Source organism: Odontomachus brunneus, unplaced genomic scaffold, assembly GCF_010583005.1.
Source record: "Odontomachus brunneus isolate Ranch 3 - 2012 unplaced genomic scaffold, Obru_v1 Obru_scaffold_159, whole genome shotgun sequence".
Lineage (NCBI taxonomy): Eukaryota > Metazoa > Arthropoda > Insecta > Hymenoptera > Formicidae > Odontomachus > Odontomachus brunneus.
Window position 1 is genome coordinate 512,935 of NW_022639609.1, and position 23,007 is coordinate 535,941.

The 23,007-nt window shown below is 33.2% G+C and overlaps 1 protein-coding gene across 1 annotated transcript in view; it reads left to right on the plus strand.

Annotated features, from left to right (window-relative positions):
• Positions 1-2,340: 2,340 nt before the first annotated feature.
• LOC116850908 (sorting nexin-27) overlaps positions 2,341-23,007 on the plus strand; it is a 46,751-nt gene continuing 26,084 nt past the window's right edge. Inside the window, exon 1 of the mRNA XM_032829738.1 lies at positions 2,341-2,825. Within this exon, the coding sequence (XP_032685629.1) occupies positions 2,464-2,825 (362 nt within the window). The 5' untranslated portion in view covers positions 2,341-2,463. The remainder of the gene's footprint in view (positions 2,826-23,007) is intronic.

The following is a 23,007-nucleotide window of genomic DNA, read 5'->3' on the forward strand; positions in this document are numbered from 1 at the left end:
GAAATGTAAGGGTAAATTTCCAGTGTGCATGTGTAAATGTCATAACTAGCAATATAGCTACGCAATTTTTCGTAGTGTAAATACGTTTAAATAAACGAAGAAAATTTAATATAAGAAGATCAAGATAGTGGAAAATAGTGTAAGATAATGAATTTGTTTGTTGTTTATTTGCCTGCAAAGAAGTAAAACATTAAATAATATTATGGGCAGTGATGTACATACGAGAACTGTATGATAAGTACCCGTGTTAGGGAAGGAAACGCATTTAAAAAAATTTTTTTTTACTTATTTTTCAACATAGTCTCCTTTCAGCTCGATACACTTAATCCAGCGATATTCCAACGTTTTTATACCATCCAAAAAATATGATTTATCGAACTCTGCAAAATAGGCCTCTGTTTCGGCAATGACTTCCTCGTTTGACGTGAACTGTTTTCCGCCAAGCTATTTTTTCATGTTTGGAAATAAATAGAAATCGTAGGGGCCCAAATCTGGAGAATAGGGTGGATGAGACAGCAATTCGTAGCGTAATTCGACCAGTTTTGCGGTGGCGATTGCGGGCGAATGAGCTGGTGCGTTGTCATGATGAAAGAGCACTTTCTTCTTCGCCAAATGAGACCGTTTTCTCTTCAACTCAACATCGAATCGACCCAATAAATGAGCATAGTACTGCCCCGTGATTATCCTTCTCTTCTCCAAATAGTCGGTGAAAATGATGCCTCGCGAATCCCAAAAAACGGTGGCCATGATCTTTCCGGCCGATGGAACCGTTTTTGCCTTCTTTATAACAGGTTCGCCGGGTGAAGTCCACTGCTTTAAATGTTCTTTCGTTTCTGGCGTGTAATGATGGATCCATGTTTCGTCAACAGTGACGAAACGCCGCAGAAACTTTTTCGGATTGCGCTTAAACATATCCAAACAGTGCTCCGAAGTTGTCATGCGATTCCACTGTGAGCAAACGCGGTTCCCATCTCGCCGATAGCTTTCTTATGCCTAATTTTTCGTGTAGAATATTTTGTACGCTTTCAATTGAGATATTTACAATATCAGCAATCTCTCTGATCTTCACTCGGCGGTCTGCTAACACGATATCATGGATTTTGTTGACCATATCCTCCGTAGTCACCTCAATCGGACGACCTCGATGCTCTTCATAAAAAACGGATGTTCGACTTGAATTCATTGAACCAGTATCTGATGGTAGTCATCGAAGGTGCATGGTCCTTCCTAGTGAGAAATGACTTATCGATCGACGTCGAAAAGACTTATCGATCAATAAGTCATTTCTCACTGGGTTATAAACGGCATGCAACTTTACTTTGATTTCCTCACACGTCTTCCCATCCAAAAAAAGGAATCGAATCATTGACCGATATTGCTCTTTTTCCATGGTTGCAAATAAACACAAACTTGTCCATTTTCAACAGTTATCAAAACAAAACTACTCGATAAATCTGTCTGAAATTTTGACTGGCGTCGTTCGAAAGATGGCGTTAAACGATAGTATACAGACTTTGAGTCAGTGACACTATCAGTCGTTAAACATGAATACTTATCATACAGCCCTCGTAAATACATATATTTGTCGTTTTAATATGTATTACTATAGCTATCACAAAATGAGTTAATTTCTTTGACTTTCCCAAAAATCTTTATAAGTAAAAAAATTTATTATTTGTGATTTTATTTTTTAACAAATAAATAAAAACTGTATATAAAAACATTTATTCATTTACGTCTTTGCGCTTGTCCATAAAATATTTTATATTTTTATATTTGAAGTAGACATATTGGGTTAGTTATAAAATATGTCTTAACTTTTTACAGAAATTTTGCTTATTGTATTCAGTAAAATCTTTAATATGTGTAATAACGTTTAAGATATTTATTTGGTAAAATGTTTATTTGTTAAAATATTCAGATATTTATTTGTTAATATAAATATCTGATAATATAAATTTTACTTATTTTTCAAATTTAAAATGTTAACTTGATTAAATGATATGTTTATTCCAATAATTTTAGATAAATATTCTTACAACTAACTCTATTATACAATGAAATTATTCTATTTTGAAACTTAGCGCTCTTCCAATCAAGAACATGGCGATGGGTCATGTGATCACATGGCTGTAACATTAAAGGCGCCGACAGTTAATGAAAAACTATACTTTCACATGTACATAAGTTTCCATTGGCTGTTTCTATTGCCTGGCATTCTGCAAGAGACTACTGTCGCAATTGGTTATACTCTAAGCTGTGCTTGAGTGCTGCTCTTAGTATCGATACTGTTCTTAATATCGATAGCTATCGACAGTCGGCCGTCTGCGAGCGGTATCGCGCAGAAGCGCCGCGAGCGGCCCCGAGGTAAGGTCTCGAAGTTCGACGTGGTGAGGTCGATACTTCGTCACTTCGACGGTGGTTCGTAGGTCCAGGTACCAACGAGTCGTCTGGCGGCCGCTGATGAATGAGCAGACAGAGCGCAAGATGGCGGACTGCGAGTCGGAGGTGCAGCGTTTGCCAGCGAACGAGGACGGCAGCATTCGGAGTACGGCGGCCGTGACGATGGTTAACAACGGACGTGTGCCGACTCAACATCCAGCCGGCGGCCAGGGTAACCCGGTTGGCCAAGGGCCGCGGTGTGTCACCATCTACAAGACGGAGACGGGCTTCGGGTTCAACGTACGCGGCCAGGTCAGCGAGGGTGGACAATTGCGGAGCATCAACGGGGAGCTGTACGCGCCGCTGCAGCACGTCAGCGCGGTGCTGCCGCGGGGTGCCGCCGAGAAAGCCGGTGTTCGCAAGGGCGACCGTATCCTGGAAGTGTGAGTTGCCTTGTACAATCTCTCGTTGTTATCCTTTCCGCGCACGTACCTCGATGGCACGGTGCCGCCGCGTTCCTGACTCGGAGCGAGCGACGCGCGTCTCTTCGTGACGCGACGCGACGCAACACGACGCTAAGCGCGCGTCTTTCTGTCTTGCACACAACGCGGCTTGAACGCTCATTAGAGCATTCTGGGCCGCCCGCCAAATTGCGATGGAATTCGTGTAATTGGACCTCGAACAGAGTCGGTTACGACGTTGGCTTGACGCTCGCTGCGTTTCGCAGTGGAGGTGTTGCAACGTATCGGCATGTCTATATGTAGATTCGCGGATATGAAAACCCTACGAGAGGCTGAGGGCTGTGAGATGAAGGATTTATGAAACGACAGATTTATGAAACGACGACAGGCGCGAGGAATATTGACTTACGTTATCGATAGTCCACATGTGTCCTTGCGCCTATCGTCACGACACGTGCAGCTTATTTGTGCCGAATATCATTGGACGATAAATTCACTATCTCACTTCCGTGCATTATCCATGACGAATTTTCCCGAGGGAAATATATTTCATTCGGGGCCTGTGTATAATTGCTGCAGTCCGTTAGATGCATCGCGCGCAACTCGACATTTAATTCTCAGATGTAATCATGACTCTTCGTTGTTGAAATACTGGGTAAAATTTGCAATTTTGCGCGCGCTTGCGAGTTTCCCTCGAAAATTTCGTGATAAGCTCCGTGACCCATGCGCTGGCCCCGTAAGGACATTCAATGCTAAAGTCGAATTGCAAAATACAGTGATAATGAATGATGTGGACTTTGCCTGACCAACGATTAGAATTGCATATTTTATTTACGCCGTTAATTTGTCGCACGTCTAAGACCTGTACTAATAGCCGTTACTTGAAACTTGTCCTACGTGAAATAGTCAGATCTGAATTTAGAGTTAGATGAGGAATTTTTTATTTGAATTATATAGTATATGCGACATTATATTTTTCGCAATCGTGATTCAGCTGAAAAAGAGTCACATCTGACTTCAAGGCCCGTATTAATATTCATTATCTGAAACTTGTTTCATGCGAAATACTCAGATTTCTATCCGGAGTTAGATCCAAGTTAGATCTAAGTTAGTTGAATTATAATATGTATATATATCTGTAATATTATTATTGTATTTATTGCTGTAACAGCGATTCAATTGAAAAATTCTCATCTAACTCTGGATTGAAATCTGAATATATCACCTGAGGCAATTTCAAGTGACGACTATTAATGCGCTAAAATTCGCTTTTTTTTACATTTGCACGCGCTCATGCAGACACACGCACAGAGAATATGCTATATATATTTATTTATTTACTTGACAATATTCGCGCACATATTCATTGGAGATCAGTTAGTGTTTATATCAGTTGCCTAGCAACTAGCTTTACTCGATAATCGCATATGCTTTTGCGAGATTATAGTTTCGTGCCGACGCATAAGCAACCAAAGCAAATTCAGCTAATCCATTTGTTGCAACCCGATACCGGACTCCCATGAGCCGTTATCAGCGATTATTGCATCATGGTTCAGTTATCTTTCATAACCGTAATTATCAACACTAAATATTCCGTTTATCTCATCCTGCGCTTCTTCCTGGAGGAAGAAGAACTAAAATACAATTGAATGATAGCTACCGGTAAAACTACCGGTAAAAAGCTATTAATAGTTTATCGATAATTTTGTCATGATTCTTATTACATTATTCTCTTAATTTTTTCGAGTGGAATTTCACTGAAAACGAGTGGAAACTCATTCGAAGCGATAGCGGAAATATCGCACTCGGAATGACAAGAAAAAAATATTTAACTCAAACTTGGAGTTGATTCTTTATGGATAAATATCTTAGTCAATTAGAGCGAGTTTGTTTCTGTTACGGTGGAGTACAGTTACTTTTAACACGGTTTAAAGGCTCCTGATACTTTGCCGCGAAACTCTTGTAAGACCGTGAGAAACGAAAAAACGCCTAAAATTCTTGCGTGCTACTTTCAAATAAAAAGATATTTGTATGAAAGAACACTTGAGATCGCTCGAGTATACGTATAAAAGTCTTAATAATTATCCTTTTTTCTCCCTGACAGTCCATGAATAGCAAAGTTAACGTGACACGCAATCTTCTTCTCTAATCTACTTTTTCTCGTGATTTTGTCACGTTAATTTTACAGCTATTTACTGGTTGCCAAGGAAAAAGGATAGTTTTCGGAGGATTTGGCAAACATGTACTCAAGCAATCTTAAATGTTCTTTCATACGAATATCTTTTTATTTGGAAGCAGCATGCAAGAATTTTCAGCGTGTTATTTCTCGCCTTTGACGTCACGATTTAATACGCCCACGATGATTTATTAATACGTCCAGGCGCCTTAAACATTTTCTTCTCGATGAACTTATTACCCAATAAGAAGTTCTAATTTTTCGCAATTAGTCAAATTCTGTCATTGAACCTTCGACTGTGTTCCGAACTGTACGAAGAAAAACTGTTTTAACTGTTTTCAAGTCAAATATACTCAGATCGATATAACAGTCTTAACACACGTGAAGTTATATTATTTATATTATTATATATAAGTTATATTATATTCTTATGCATTGTTCAGAGTTTTCCATTAAAAATATATTATTCGGTCTAGAAAAGTATAACTTCATGTGTTATTATGTCATCCTGTATACATCAGATTCACTGTTTCATTTTGAGTGAAAATATTTACTCGACATTTCAGAGCGAAGAATGTACTCCATATGAACGAAAAGTCGCTGGAATTCGAGTGACTCAGCTGTCACTCTACTTTTCGATTGGAATTTCACTCGAAAACATTTCCTATATCGGAAAATGCATCTGTCGACAGAGAAAGGTCATTAAGCCATCAAGTAAAAGTCCGGTTCACGGATACGTAATCCTGGACATTCTCATTGTCTTAACCCGACTATAGACACGTTTGGTTATGTTGCTACACTTATTCGTTTTTTAATCTTTTTTTTAGTATCTTTTTTTTAATCTCTTTTTTATATCTACCAACTTATTAAGAATTTACTCTACTTTTCATGTCGATTTTTCTTAGTCTTTATTTGCATAATATAAAAAAGTAGAACATGTTTGTTCCTGTACGAACATGTGAAATACCGACGTGAAGTATGGATGTGTGTACTTTTACATGAACATAAAACACATATATGTTGACGAATTGCAATTTTATAAATTTTATTATTATTCGTATGCATTTTAACGCGCGTGTAATTCTTGTTATTACGTTTTCAATATATTTTATTAGTTTATATTTGCCTAATAATAAAAATTAATTGGACTTTAAAAAGTAGAATAAAAAAAAGTAGAGAAGCTAAAAAACGAAAAAAATATTAATGAAATATATATGTAATTAATAAAATATTTTTCATTAATTATTATGACACTCTAAATTATTAAAATATTTTCTATCAATTGCTAAATTCGTTACAATACACGTACATAGTACAGTTAAAATGATCGAAACGCACTTACTAACATTAGTCAAATTTATGTGTCTATATATTTCTGGTTCAAATACGAATATTTAAATTTTCTACATAAAATATATATATATATTCATTGAATAAATATATTCTATGTTGGAAGTTTAAAGACCATTGAGAATGAGAGTTCCAAGAATTGGATATACAACTCGGCATAATAGCCTTAACGTTTATTAGTCCTAGTTTCAAATTCGTCGATTACGCGCAATATGTCTGCACATATTCGTGCAACACAACTGTCGATTGTCTCGAGGAAGCGGTTCTGTTAGAATAATCAGAGGTCATAATGCACGAATACAATAGGTTGCAAAATGATTTAGACACAATGAACTTGGAAGCCCACTAAACTGTCAAAGTTGAAATTTATTGTTAATGAGTTTCTCTCCAGTAATGCAGAGTAATTATACGCTTAATTACCCTGTATTAGTACATTATCCCCAGCAATATAGAGTAATTATACTTTTAATTACAATTATTATTAATTATTTGTATTATTATTGTTATTTATTACTAATTAGTGTTCCTAATTACATTATTAATTACATTATTATTGCGTAAGCCTTGTTGGTAATGACTCTCAATTTTAACAGTTTTTCTCCCGGTTTCATTATGTCTAAACCATTCTCTAACCTACACATATTGCGCATAATCCAAAAATTCGTTCGGAACTAAGCCTAATAAACGTTAAGGCTATTTTGTCGGACGGCATATGTAAGTACTTTATGTAGTATCTTTACTAAAGTGACCAGGTTTCTCAGTCCCAAATTCAGGACACTCCATAAATATGTACAGGGAGAGAAAGAGAGAGAGGGGGGAGGGAGAGAGAGAGAGAGAGATTACTGAAAATTATATACAGGGTGTCCCAGAACAATCTACGAAGCCCCCGTGAGAACGTAGAGCGGATTGACGTAAATATAATAGCCCTGTACTGTTTTGCGATATTCATAATAATAACCGAGAAATTAACTGCAAAAGATTACGGAAAAGCGTGTGTTGAATGGTAGAGGACGGAGCGTTTGAGTTAACGCGGTTCAGTAATATAACGCGCGTATGTCGGCGTGTGGCGATTGGAAGAACAACACACCACTGCCTATACTTATATCATTACGCTCCTACGTCTTGCCGCACCGAGACGAGATGTAGGAACGCAGTGATATAAGCAGGTAGTGGCGCGTTGTTCTTCCAATCGCCGCGCGATAATTATTGTTCCTAATTACATTATTAATTACATTATTATTGTGTAAGCCCGTTGGTAATGACTCCCAATTTTAACAGTTTAGTGAACACACCAAACTGTTAATATAGGACTTTTATGTTCATCTCGACCCACTCTACGTTCTCACGAGAGCTTTGTAGATTGTTCTGAGATATTCTGTATGCACACACATATATACAGGATGCCCTAGCTCGATTTCACAATCTCTCATAAAGATGTAGAGCGGATTGAGATGAACACAAATGTCCAATACTGTGTTGCGAAAGTCGCAATAATGATCGAGATATTAATTGTAGAAGATTTGTGAATAATCACGCATGATATAATAGATGAACTTCAAGAAAGAATAACTACAGGTTTTTCTTAGCAATAGTTTCTATTTTTACTATATATAGAGAACTTTTTGTTTATTTTGATTTAATTCCACAAACAAAACAATCTACAAAAGATGTCCCTATTTCTTTTAAATGTCTTTTAAAAGTCTTTAAAATATCTTTTAGCGATTTGTGCTATCTAGGAATGTACATGCACACGACGACAGACGTCGTCACTACAGACGACGTCTGCCGTCGTGTGCATGTACATTCCTAGATAGCACAAACCACTAAAAGATATTTTAAAGACTTTTAAAAGACATTCAAAAGAAATAGGGACATCTTTTGTAGATTGTTTTGTTGTCTGGAATTAAATCAAAATAAACAAAAAGTTCTCTATATATAGTAAAAATAGAAACTATTGCTAAGAAAAACCTGTAGTTATTCTTTCTTGAAGTTAAGAAGAAGAAGCAAAGCTACATTATTTACGAGAATTTTAGGTTTTCTAAAAAAGATCTTTCTTTATTAGAGAAAAAGAGAGAGAAGAATTAAGAAATTCTGTGAACCAAGATAAACCGAAATAATTTAGTCAAATCTGGCACGAGTCAATATTCCGAATAGCAGTCGAAAAAATTCAAGATAGAGAATGGGAAAGCGGGGTTGTCCCAATAAGAACGAGACGTCTAGTCACCTTACTTTTACCGTATTATGCATAATTTTAGACGGTGCTTAATGCAACAGAGCCTGAAGTAGTGATGTACATTCGAGTCTCGACAAGCAAACGTTTTTCCCCTTCCACTTACGCACACAGCCGCTTTGTCTATCCGTGTGACGACGAATGCACATCATTGACCCGAAGGAGCAGATCTCGAAGTACGCACGTGTGAAAGTGTCCGTCTCGTGGATTCTGATGCATGAACGATAAAGTGTGCGCGATGCGTGACGAGCGTGCTCATCTGTCTGATCTCGTTTAGGGGCCTTAACAAACGTGGCTGTTGCAAAATCCGTCCTGCCGCCGCGCGAGCTTCGGACCGGTTTCCACCGTGACTGGTTGACCGATTATTCCAGCGGATTTCTCGTTATCGATTAACCGGTTAGTTATCGTCGGTTAATCGATCTCCGGAAAAGGAAATGCGTGAAGTGTACCTTCGCCTTTCATCCATCGTCATTTCCAGCCGATGTTTTCAGCCGACCGTTTTAATCCGGCAAATAGTAAATAAATGAATGTTTGCGCCTCACAGCTATATCCCTCGGCTCATGCTGCTTTCCCGTCGAGGAGATGGTGGTGCTCGATCGTTGACGAAGGACGCAGACTCCTACACACAGAAAAGTATCATTCTGTTGCTAAGAAAAGCAATTACTCAGTTTATTTTCCTCCTTTCAAGTAACGGTTATCTCTAACGAGGAATATTTTATGATAATATAGTCTTCGAAAATATAGTTATGACAAATTTGAGAAAAGCTCATTATGTACTCAAAGGAAGGATTTATTAAACGGATAAGTAAACTTTATAAGGGTTCTTTGATATCCAATTAAATAAAATCATTCAAGGATCTTTAAGAGCCTATATTATAGATATTAGTGAAATAGAATCAACGAAGACAAGTTGTTTATATTATTTTTACATGGAAAAAATATTATAGTAAAAATTATAACAATATTTTTGTAAACGCTGGTCATATAAAGTTATGATCTAAATTATATAGTTGTTTAAGAATGTTATGCGTTTAACTTTTTACATTATTATAATTACTTGAATGTTTTTTTACATTATACGCCAGGTAGATTGCTAAATTTATTATTTTCATAATAATTTACACTCTAAAATTTCACTGTAGTCCATCTTTACAGAAAATTTTATAAGAAGAAATGTAATTTTCACTACAATATTTTCTCTATGTGGATTGCCAAGAAATATACTTTATTATTAACATCTTCTACACATTCGATTATTATTTATTGGATGATGTTAATAATAAAGTATATTTTTTACTATCTAGAAATTACATTAACAATTTATCTTAGTTTATTTTATTACACTATAAAACCTAAAAGCCCTTGAATGATTTTGTCTGAAGAATTAATTCTCTTTTCATGAATATTACATAACTTTATCGAAGAAAAAGTTGTTTCCTTTTTATATAGTAAAAAAATCGAATTTTTATTTTGATTTAACATTCTTTATTGAAATGTCTGTTAAATCTACAAGGATTCAGAGGGTATTTCGAACAAATTTGACATTTACGATGAACTTATGATAGATTTGCGGATAAACTTACGAAATACTTGAAAGAAGTAACACATATCTGCATGCAGTATGCATTTTTCCGTGTGTACGCCCATAAGGACTTTCGCTGTATCGAATTAATAATTATTCAGCTGAGTATCTAACCGAGCTGTTGGCGTCTGCAATTTCCATCGACGGGCGGTCGAATTAGCCGCCCGTACATGCGTGCACGGTAACTGCGATCTCCATGTGTGCTGTTTAATTAAAAGCTAATTTGCTTAAGAAACTGTCGCTTTGTCCCCTGTTCCGATCTCATCTGTCGCACAGAGAGAATATTTCATGACTCGCATATGCCGCAATAGTGTGTCCCTGGCTAATTCTATCCTCGCGATAAGCCCGATGAAACTGCACGCGAGCCTCGAAAATAACACGTACACAACGTTGAAAATTGACGCGCTAGTATCGACATCAAGGAGCGTATTTTTATTTTAGCGTGCGGTATTTATTTTTCAGGGAGCGCAAATACGATTTCGAGAGTCGATCGTGTCGCGTCAAACACATTAAAGAGGGAAAAATAATGGTTTTAAAAATGCAACTTTTCTCGTCGATATTGTTGCTTTGACTGTCCGCGTGCAATGTTGGATCCGTGAAACCCGAGATGAATATTCGATTATTCATTGGCTTTCATAAAAGGTCCGAGGAAGCTTGAAAATAACGCAAATTTGCAGGTTTTGATTTTATTACGCTACTATCTTATACGATATTGGCGTTAATTAATACATTTAATTATTGCATTATCCAATAAACTTAAATACTTACACAAAAACGCTTTCGGACAGTACAATTGCTAACCACCAGATAAGTCTCCAGATAAGTCTTCCCACTCATGTTTCAAATTATTTGATAGTCTGCGATTTTTCAAAAAATTTCTATTAAAAACTTAATCGCCTACTGCAATAGTACAGTGTTTCCTTACTTTACCGTTCATTCACTCTAAATTTCCTGTTTTTCGATATTTTTTAGGAATCTTACTATTGAATTTGACTCTGGCTGCTATTTCGCACGTAGAAAACTTTTTTTTAGATAAAGTAACGATAACACTCTTAGTTTTCGCGCTTAGTTCAGTATTTTAGCTCATTTTGAAACGTATATAAAACGAAGAGATTCGCCAAAATCGCATAACGTGAAAACAAATATATATGACTATCACATCAGAGAGAGATCTATATAGATTTCTCTATAGAGATTTCTATATAGATACTAATTTAAAAGGAAATACGAATATTGCAATAAAAATATTTCACTTACCTTAAGCATTCAAAGAGTATTTCCGCGAATGAATAATTTTCAAGATGATGCAATAATATTAATGCCATAACTAAGGTTTTTCTGTACTTTTGGGAAAAATGTGTCCTTGAAAAAATATAAAGTTATGGCAATTCAAAGTTATTCGGATCTGACAGGCCCAGATTATATTGTATGCCAAAAAATACAATTGCACATGGAGGGTTAATAAAAAAAATAATAACAATATATATATAAACTTTTTTTATATTATTTAACTTTTTATTTTTATTATTAATACTGTAGTGTATATATATATATATATATATATATATATATATATATATATATATATATATACTCTGTCGATTTTTTGGAGTAGAATCTCACTCAAAACGAATGAAGAGTGGCGGTATTTTTACTGGAAACAATAATGAAAATATTGTTTAAAGATCAATAAATATATATAATGAAAATTCTAAATCGTAAGAGTGAATGTTTCCCTTGAGCTTTATGTGAGCGAATGCTTTAAGCAATTAGAGTAAACATGTTCCTGTGACGATGAAATATATCAGATTTACTCCTTAGTTTCGAGTGAAAATGTGCACCCCACGCTTCAATGTAAAGAATTCATTCTATATAAGTGAAAAATTACTCGTATTCGAGTGACTTAATGGCCATTTTACTTTCTGAGTAAAATTTTACTTCAAGAAATTTGATCTAAATATGCTGTATCAATAATTGAACATATCTCAATGTGATTAAAATATTAATAATATATTTCTATTTAATATTTCTTTAAAAATAACAAAAAGCCCTTGCAATTTTGTTAAAAAATATTTTTCTATGCTAATTTGTAATATTATTTTATGAGCATTGAAGCATTGCGTCTGTGTTATTCGATAATTAGGACATGATTTATTTTTCAATTCAATTACTGATACAACCGGCATTATTTAATGTCTCATTAAAATTATAATCAATATTTATTGATTATTTTATTTTTTATTATTTCTCACTCGTTAATAAACTTTATATAGACGTTGATTTTATTGATAATTCCATCAATTATTTATTAATAAAAATGTAAAATTGATTGTGCTTTCTTATTAGTTCAGTTATTGAGATATTTATCTTACAGATTAAAACTTGTTATAAAAATGCCTTTCCTGAATGTACTACGCAATTATTAAATTGACTCAGAAATCTTTTCCCGTTGAATGCACATTTCATTCATCGAATACACATTTGAAACTCGGTTTGTGTATATCATGCTCATTCCTTCAGTGTTTACTTGAATAGAAATACTTGAATGAACTTAATATATCTGTACTTTGTAGCTAAACTAGTGCACACTTTCGGAACTTGAAAAGAAACCAGTACTGTTGTAGCTTGATATAAAAAAGAAAGAAAGAGAATTAATGCAAGCTAGTGCAACCAGTTTAGCTACAAAGAACAGACTAATAGTTGCAAATGCCAAATAGTTTTTGCCAAGTTACACGACCGCGAATGCGTCACGTGATGTTTTGCTTCCTCGGGATGAGAACCAATTGATAACACTGCCCGACACTATTTTATCGCACCAAGGTGAATAATCATTTTGCTTGTAATCGTTAAACACACAATACAAATCCGTTGTTCAAATTTAGCTATCATGTCACAATTCTGTGAAAAAAAGATTATCGAATAGAATAGCACATATTATTGATAAAAGTTGTTTTTAACAAACATAAAATGCTTGCAAACATTCTAATATTTAAAAAAATTCCAATATTTTGTTTAAAAATTTGCATGAATTTATGGATTAAACCAATATAAAATATAAAATGTAATAAAATAGTAAAATGGACTAAACATAACAATTTTGAGGGATTTCATAACATTGCAGTAGTGATAAAATATTTGTTTCTTAATTTCATTAGTGTGCCATAAGAAAGTATGAATTTAAGTTTTAAAACACGTTAAATTGAAAGAAAAAAGACAGAGAAATATAAAAACAGTTTTATTGCATTTCACAGATACATCAATGTACCTGTGTGCGAAGATTAATATTAATAATAGAATCTTCTCAACATTTTATGTATAAAAATATTGAGTTTATTGAAAATTACACATTTTACGAGATATTCCATATTTCTCGTATCGAAAGGCTCGAAAGGCTTTATTTTCCAGTTACTTTGCCACGCTGCTTTTACACGCTTATATTAATGTAATTATTGTTAAATAAAATATTATTTTATTTAAAAAAATTTTGAAATCGACTTTTCCTTTTTGTTGATCCTGTAATGTTTCTGTCTATAAAGTAGTGGGGTAAGCTGATCGGATCAAAGTAAGAATTGTGATAGTTGTTAGTTTTTTGCTTCAAATGAAGTCGTTTTATCGTTTCAGTTATCTCTGGCGCAATAAAACAGCTCGTATGAAACAAAAAGCTAACGACGACTCAAGTCTTATTTCAATCCGACTTGCCTTGGTCTATTTTATGCTGCAATTCTAAGCAAATATACGAGTAAATCGTAAAATCGTAAAGTCGTAGTTTACGAATCAATCGTCTCCTTATAAGTTTTTACGAGTCTTACAAGAACAAGTTACGAGCTTTACGATTTTGTCTAGAATTGCAGTATTAGTTTCCAAACTATGCCTCTCTCTATTTTGAATATCCTTGTATTAGCCGCGTATTTTTAATATACTTTGAATTTTACAAATAATTACATCGGCCATTCTAGACGATTTGTCCGGTATACATACGCATATAAGAGAATCATATGCACACACGTACAAACTACATGTAACAACGTGGCGGAAACCATACGAAGGATAAGTCTCTTAAGGACATTAACGCATAGGCGTAATGCGAGGAAAGAAGTCATATAGAATATATGTAACTAAGAAACGTATATAACTCACGATTATATATATGTATATATATATATATATATATATATATATATATATATATAGAACTATTTCTTACGCAAGTATCATCTAAGGAAATAAACGCTGAAGCGTTGATAACAAAACCACCGGTCGGGCTATTAAAATTTAAATATTAGAATTGAAAGGCGGCAATCCGCCGTTCACTTCGACATCGACTTTGAAAATCATTCGATTCGATCGGATGACGTGGCGAATAACGAACGACGAGATGGAAGCTGACCGCGAGGTGGAGACGGCAAGTCACACACACACACACACACACACACACACACACACACACACACTCCATATACAGAGGCGCGCAGGTACACCGCGAACCGAGCGAGGAGAAGCAAAAGTTTCAATCAATTTCTCGCGCTGCACCCCACGATCGACTGCGGGAGAATACGCGCGGGAAATGGAAGGACGAGTTTCAGGCGACTGTGTTCCGGGATTCCTCGTTGGTCGCCTTGGGCATCCGGGAGACAGGCTGCTGTGCAGGCTTGTAGCCGCCATCGGGAGTGTCGACGATCGTGAGAGGGGAAAAAAAATCCACGCACGCGACCCTGCGCGAGACGAGAAATTTCGAGTGCGCCAAATCGACAAGTCTTTCTCCGTCTTTTACTTTCGCATGGCGCCGGCGGAGTCCTTGAACCGCGCGGAGTTTATGGGAACCTTGGACTCACACACCGAGCCGGCACGTTCGCAAACAGATTCCATCGCGATCTTCGACACGCGGGGAACATCGCGCCGCAAACAAACGAGCCGTTTAATCCCGTCCCGTCGTAAGTGGCGGCGTTTGCGCCACATTGATGGTATTAATATTAGGCGTCAAAGCGTCGTTATTTGAATGTTCCGTGTTGTTACTTAGGGATGTGCGACTTTGCGATATATCGCAAGTACTTGCGATTCTTTTCTTGAATTGCGATACGCAATTGGAGTTTTGTTGCTTTATTGCTTTATCAAAATCGCGTCTGTAATTCACAATTATTCCTTATTTTAGTTAAGTATCTGTGCAAATATCACATGACAATCTATGATATTTTATACTATCTAATTCAAACTTATACATTTAGAGGTATAATGGAATTATGCTATTGTAACAGTCTTAAAATGTTAAGATGCATTATTTCTTTTTATGTATGATTTTTATATATTTTTTAATATATTCAGAAGATTACAAAAAATTGTTACACTTTATATATATATATATATATATTTTAGTTGTCATTAATATTTTAATAAGAAAGGATAACAAAAAAAAGTAACCTTATTATTTTATAAGAAAAATGTTGTCAAGGAATAATTATAAATAATTAAACGTGCAATAATTCATCCTTAAAACTATTGCATGTCTTAATAAATTTTAAAAATGCTTAAAAGTTAATAATTTGGAAATAAACAAATTTTGTAAAATGTCTGCCATTTTATTTTGCACAGAAAATATAATGAGTGGAAAACATCATTTAACTTCTTTATGCTTTTATTTTTAACTATTCTTTCATAGTAAAACTTATGTTTTTTTATAATGAACATTTCAAAGAATATTTTGATGCCATACGGAGAGAATTGATTTATTTATTTCTGATATGTTTAACATTTACTTAAACATTACGGTTCCCATCATGCCTAAAGTTCTCTTAAGCTTATAAATCGTGTCGGCAATATAAAATCGCGCGCGATTCAAAATCGCATCGCGATACACAATTTCATAAATTGCACATCCATAATTATACTTTGTTGCGTGTTGCGTGAGCGCAAGATACACGTAAACACACACGCACACGAACACACACAAACATATACGCATCGCCGACGATATTGAACTTTCTATCGAGAAGTCGTTTATGCATACCCTCATTTCTTCTAATTACAATGTCTGACACATCTTGACCTTTTTTATTTCACGAGTGTGAATAATCATTTACGATGTATGTTCGGACGCTAAGCACAAATTCGTCGTGTAAATTTGGCTATCATATTATAGTTTTGAGAAAAAGAAGGTGAAATGTGTCAAACACGACGATTTTAAGAGGTTTTGTGACATTGGAGTAGTGATAGAAAATTTTTTCTTAATTTCAATAATTTTCTTAATTTAAATAAAATATAAATTTTAAATTTTAAAATATGTTTCGTTACTACATGATTTTTTTTTAGATATAGTTATTTATAAACATATTTATTATGTTAATATATTTATAAATATATTAATCTTTTCATCGTGTCATACTTAATTCTAATACTACATTTTTAATACTACATTGTGTGGAAAGTAAAAGTGCCTTTTATATTTACATAACATAATCGGTAAATACTAAATAAAAAAGCAATTATTTCAGTAGTTTCATATATAGGTTGGTCTATAATATATTAGTTTAATCCATAAATTCATGCAAATTTTTAAACAAAATATTGGAATTTTTCTAAATATTAGAATGTTTACAAACATTTTATATTTGTTAAAAACAACTTTTATCAATAATATATGTGCTATTCTATTCAATAATCTCTTTTTTTGTCATCTTTCACATAATTTCATAATTCTTCTTTTGTGAAACTCTTCGTTTTTTCGGCGAAGAAACGTCCCAAGTGGTTTTCACATCATCTAAAGAAGCAAAGTTTATACCGCTAAGAGAGTTTTGTAATGAGCGAAACAGATGATGATCAAAGGGTGCATGATGATTGAATGAATATGATGGATGAGGCAAAACATCCCAGTCAAACTCTAACAATTTTTACGGGAATAAAAATGCACAATATACCGGAAAAACTCATTACTGCCTTCTATTTTCAAACTGCAACAAAGACAATTGTATTTCTTTAAACATTATCCCTTACATCCACAAAATATGCTCTGAAATGTTTGCTATCAAGACATATTTATGGCCAACTCTGTGTATGAAACTATTCTCCTAATGCTAACATGTGAATACCAACTAGAAAAATTCGTACGTATTTATGGATCATTCTAATAGATTATGTTGTTATCAATAATATAGACACAGCGTATATGAAATTATTAAAATTTCTCTACTTCTTCATTTAATATTTTTCTATTATATTGTGCAAATACAAAAAGCACTTTTCACACAATATAGTATTAAGGTAGAATTAAATATCTCTTTCATTTATGACATGGTTAATTTTAAATAATTATATCTCCAAAATGAAAAGCGCATAGAAACGGGACATTTCTGTCTTTTTTTTACATTAATGCATTCCTTTAACTCTAATATACAAAGTGACGCATGTGAAACATGACAGCAAAATATCTGCAAAAATATTGGCAGCAGAAAAAGATGTATAAGTCAAAGCTTATTAAAGTTAAAAGCCCTTATTCTGAACTTTCTTTTATCGAATTTTTATAAAAGTGCTTCTAAATATGACTTATCAGCCTTCTGATTGGCTTATAAGTATAATGTATAGAGGCATCTTTGTCGATAAAAGCGCATTTAGGATAAGGACTAAGTGTTTTAAGGCTCCTAGTCTCTCGCCGTGAAATTGTTGATTGATGACGTCAGAGACAAGACAATGCGTGATAAATTCTTGTAAAATATATTGAAATAAAAAGATATACCCATAAAATAACACTCGTTATCGATTGAACACATTTGTCAAATAATCTGAATGATTTTCTTCTGCTCTAATAATCAATAAATTACCGTAAAATTAACGTAACACACAACCTGTTTTTTTAACTTACTTTATCTCATAACTAGACCATTACAGGTGCGCACTAAGCGCGCGCTATTTAGCATCTTTATCATTACAATGACTTTTTAAATTACCTTATTTTATTACTTACCCTTATTTTTGCCTAAATAATATATGCTTCTCTCTTTGTCTACCTTTTCTCTTTCTCCTTTTTCTTCTATCCTTCTATTCTCTATTATTGTATTCTTATAATTTATATCTCTTCTGTATTTTTTTCTTCATGAGCTAATCAACGCGATGACAGTTATTTTCCTGATAATTTGACAGGCGCAAACAACACGAAGCAAGCCGCAGCCCACATGAAGTGAGCTAAGCGAGAGAACCAATCAACATCGCGGAAAAGCGGCAACAATTAAATCTCTTACATGCCCTTTTTTAGAGTGGATTTTGTCATATTAATTTTACTGTTATTTATTGATTGTTGAAACAAAAGCATAGTTGTCAGATTACTTTACACATCCACACGGATCAATTGCAAGCTTCATTTTATGGATAAATCTTTTTATTTCTATTTCGCAAGAATTTTTAGCTTTTGTACGTTTTCGCTCTTTTGACATCATAAATGAAGATGGCCGTGACGAGGATTTAGGAACTTTTTTTAGGGTACTTTTTGGGTACATTTATATTTGACCTACCTTGAGTAACTATAATCGTTGAATTCGTTATAATATGCACTATATATACACACACACATACACACACACAAATATATATACAGAGTGTCTTCCAAACACTCTTGTCTTACAGAGAAGACATCCTGGTTTTGTCCATCAAATTTTATTTACAGACGAATCATATTTTATTCGTGAAGGGATATTTAACACTCAATTCTCATGTTTGAAATGATGAAAATCCACATGTATATCATATCAGTAAATTCCAATATAAATTCTAAATTAATTTGTGGGCTGGAATCATTAATGACCGAATGATATTATCTTACATGTGTATTTTTTTATTAAAATTACCATTGTATTAAATCATTGTATTCAAAGAAATGTTAATAATAATTAATGTTAATGTTGTACCATTTTAGATTGGACCATATGTTTTACCGCCGAGGTTAAATGGAAATACATATTTTGAATTTATAACAAACGAGTTACAACAATTACTTGAAGATGTGCCATTAAATGAGCGATTAAATATGATTTTTCAACACGATGGAGCACCTCTTCGCTTTACAAGAAGAGTCAAAAATATAAACGAAAATATAAACGAAACATGTCCAAATCGATAGATGGACGTAACGGTCCAATTAATTGGCCATCGAGATCCCCAGATCTAACGCCAATGGACTTCTTTTTCTGGGAACATTTAAAACAATAATTATCTAATTAATTATCTAATTAATGATAATTAAATTTATCAAGGCGAACCAATTCAAAATGAAGAAGAGTTGCATAATCGTAGGATTAACCAAGAATTGGCAACATTCACTAATGAAATAATAAAAAATTCTGGTCGTAATTTATTAAGACGAGCGCAATTATGTATATAATCTGGTGGAGGAGATTTTGAGCAGCTTTTATAAATGGCCTAAAAAAATATTAAAAATATATGATTACTGTTGACACAAATACTTTTATCTTATAAAATTAGTTTCCTTATAAAATTTTAATTAAATATTTTTTTAATATAAAATATTTGATTATATCAACATAAAAAATATGCAATTTGAAACCTGTAATATTCTTATTTTCTATGTTTGACTTAGCTATGATCACGTATTCATCACGTATTCAAATAATAATATTAAAAAGTTATTATTGTTATGCATTGAAAAAAGACTATTATTAACAAATTGTATATTATAAGTAAATTATTTTATCCTTTATTTTAATAAAAATTTAAATATTTTATCAATTACTCCAATTATCTCATCTACAAAAAATTATTAGGTCTAAATTATTAAGTCTAAGTTTCTTTCAAAAAAATTTGTCTGTTTCTAAAAAAATTATGAAGATTAATAAAGATTGATAAGTGGAGAAAACGTACTCGGTCAAAGCGGATCTTGGTTCGGATCTTACAATAATTTTAATATATCAAGATTTTAAGATAACAATTTAAATTGTTTAAAAAATGTGAACGGATTAACTTTATTTCCTTGATTTATTAGAATTATACGATTTCAATCTTTATAAAACGTTAAAAAAACGAAAATAATAATAAATTATTTTTTATGATTACTTTTCATGTTAAAAACGAAAAAATCCTTGTTTCTCAAATGTGAAACTATTAAATTTAATAATTTTAGCAATAATAATTATTAATGTTTTTATAAATCAACTGTGTAGTAAAAATCAATATTAATTGTGAAGTCGATAAAAAAATAACAAAACGATGTGCGTGCTATATAACTACGGGCCTGAGCGTGCAAATTCTACGCGATATTACTGTTAATATTTAACCGGTTATAATTTGAAAACTATTATAGTCTCGACATTTTTGTATTACGATTTTCGACTCTGTTTTATTTTCAGAATACGCTATTAAAATATCTTACGGTGGTTGCAAGACATCCTACACACACACACACACACACACGCACATACACACGCACGTACGCACGCACGCACGCACGCACGCACGCACGCACGCACGCACGCACGCACGCACTCACTCACGCACGCACACACACACGTGTGTGTGTGTATACATAATCATTAAAAAATATATAATGTTAAAAATAAATATAATTATGTTAAAAAGGTTAGAATCACTCTTTGAAATATCCTTAATGTATTTATATATACATAGAAAAAAGTTAGCACTCGCTATGAAGTTAATATATTCATTAATCATTGTTTGAATACAAAATATACTTATTAATCATTATTTCATATAAGCGACGATATATAATTTTATTCGAAGAATTTAAAATCGTGAATATCAACATATCATATTATAAATTTATTTAAATATTATAGTAGTCTCTCACATAAAAAGCACAATATTATTGTTTTGATGATATAATATTCTCTTCCAACATTTGAAAACATATTCTTAATATAATATTTTATACTGTTTGTTTATGGAAATTAATTCTGGATAATAGGAAAATATATTCTTCTTTGTTGAATTATATAAAATTTTTTGATGCAGATAATTTATTTTTGTTTAACGCTATGTAATTTCATTTTAAGATTTACATGTCGAAAATAAAAATATATCCGAAAGAAGAATGTTCCTTTTTCTATGTAGAGAAAACTAAATATAAACACTTCAACTTCGCGCGCGCATCTAATAAAATCTTTTTTTATCACCAATATTTTTGCAAATATCTACTTGTTATTTTGTCATCCTTTACTTGCCTCACCCTGTATGGCGTAGCTGCCTTAACGATATGTTATTTATCACACAATGCCTGGAAAAGTACTTATTGATAAACAAAAAAGCGTTCTTCCATGAAACAAAATATTAGACGAGATTAAATAAAATAAGTGTATCGTCTAAGATGAGTCACATGCAATTCGACGACGACTTTTGATTTAATGGGCAATAACAATGAATATTATGTGTATATGTATGCTATTATTAAATAATAATTAATTTTTTAAAATATTTTTAAAATATAAAATATTTTTAAATATTTTTTAAAATAATAATTAATTTGTTAAAAGAATCCAAAATAATATTCTATTTCTAGTGACATAAAGAAAACATTAAATTATGAAATTGACATTATTATAACATATTAAAATATATTAAAACGAAAATAATAATATATCAGTAATATGTTAATTTTACATTGAAGTAACAATAAAAATGGGTAACATATGAAAATTTTAATATTTGTATACAAGATTTCTACACTATAAAAACTGATGTGTTAAATTTAACATTTCATGTGTCTCAAATCATCCACTTTCATTTATGTGTAAATTTAACACAAAACAAATGTGGTAAAAAGTAACATGCATAATACCGTCACATAAGTGCATAATACCATGCACTTGAATACCGTCAGGAATCACATTTTGTGTTAAATTGTCATATGTATAATGTTAAATTAACTAAAATAAAACGTTATTTTAACATTTGAGAGAAGTATTAATCTACGGTTTTGATGAAATGAAAATGTTAAATTGACATAATCTATGTCTGACATATTAAATATAATCAATTTAACACAACCCGTAATTCTTAACGGTATTCAAGTGTTAAATTCTTGTGTTAATTTTTCCATATTATGCGTGTTACTTTTTAACACATTTGTTTTACGCATTCACCTTTTTTTCCATATTATGCGTGTTACTTTTTAACACATTTGTTTTATGTTAAATTTATACATAAATGAGAGTGGATGATTTGGGATACATGAAATGTGTTAAATTTAACACATCAGTTTTTACAATGTAATTACTTAAGTTTCTGCGCGCGCGAATGCATTATTTGCTCTCTTTCACTCATTTACTCACTCTCGAAAAGCTTATAGCAAAATTTACAAAAGTCAGGCCCACTCGTGGAGGGAAATTATTCCCCGCGGCGGGTCAAAGCCGCGTGTGTCAATATGAACCGTCATTATGTCTGATCGAGTGCAAATATTTGCTGGTGGATAGCGAAGTTATAAAGCGGGAGCTGCGGACGGACGGTTTACCTTATCGCATCGCTACACATTAATTATCCTTCAGTTCGTAATGACGTAGCCGATGAATTTGCGGAGACCGGCTCGCCGTTCTGTTCGCGTCCAGTTACCGATGGTTAATGGTAAATTCACCGATGTCACAATGGCCGATAAATTACACGAACATTATTAAATGTTAAATATCGCAAACTCGTCGACATCGAAGTTACAAAATGGGAGCCGCGGACGGACGGTTTACTTTATCACATCGCTACACATTAACTATCCTTCAGTTCGTAATGACGTAGCCGATGAATTTGTGGAGACCGGCTCGCCGTTCTCCACAAATTCATCGGCTACGTCATTACGAACTGAAGGATAGTTAATGTGTAGCGATGC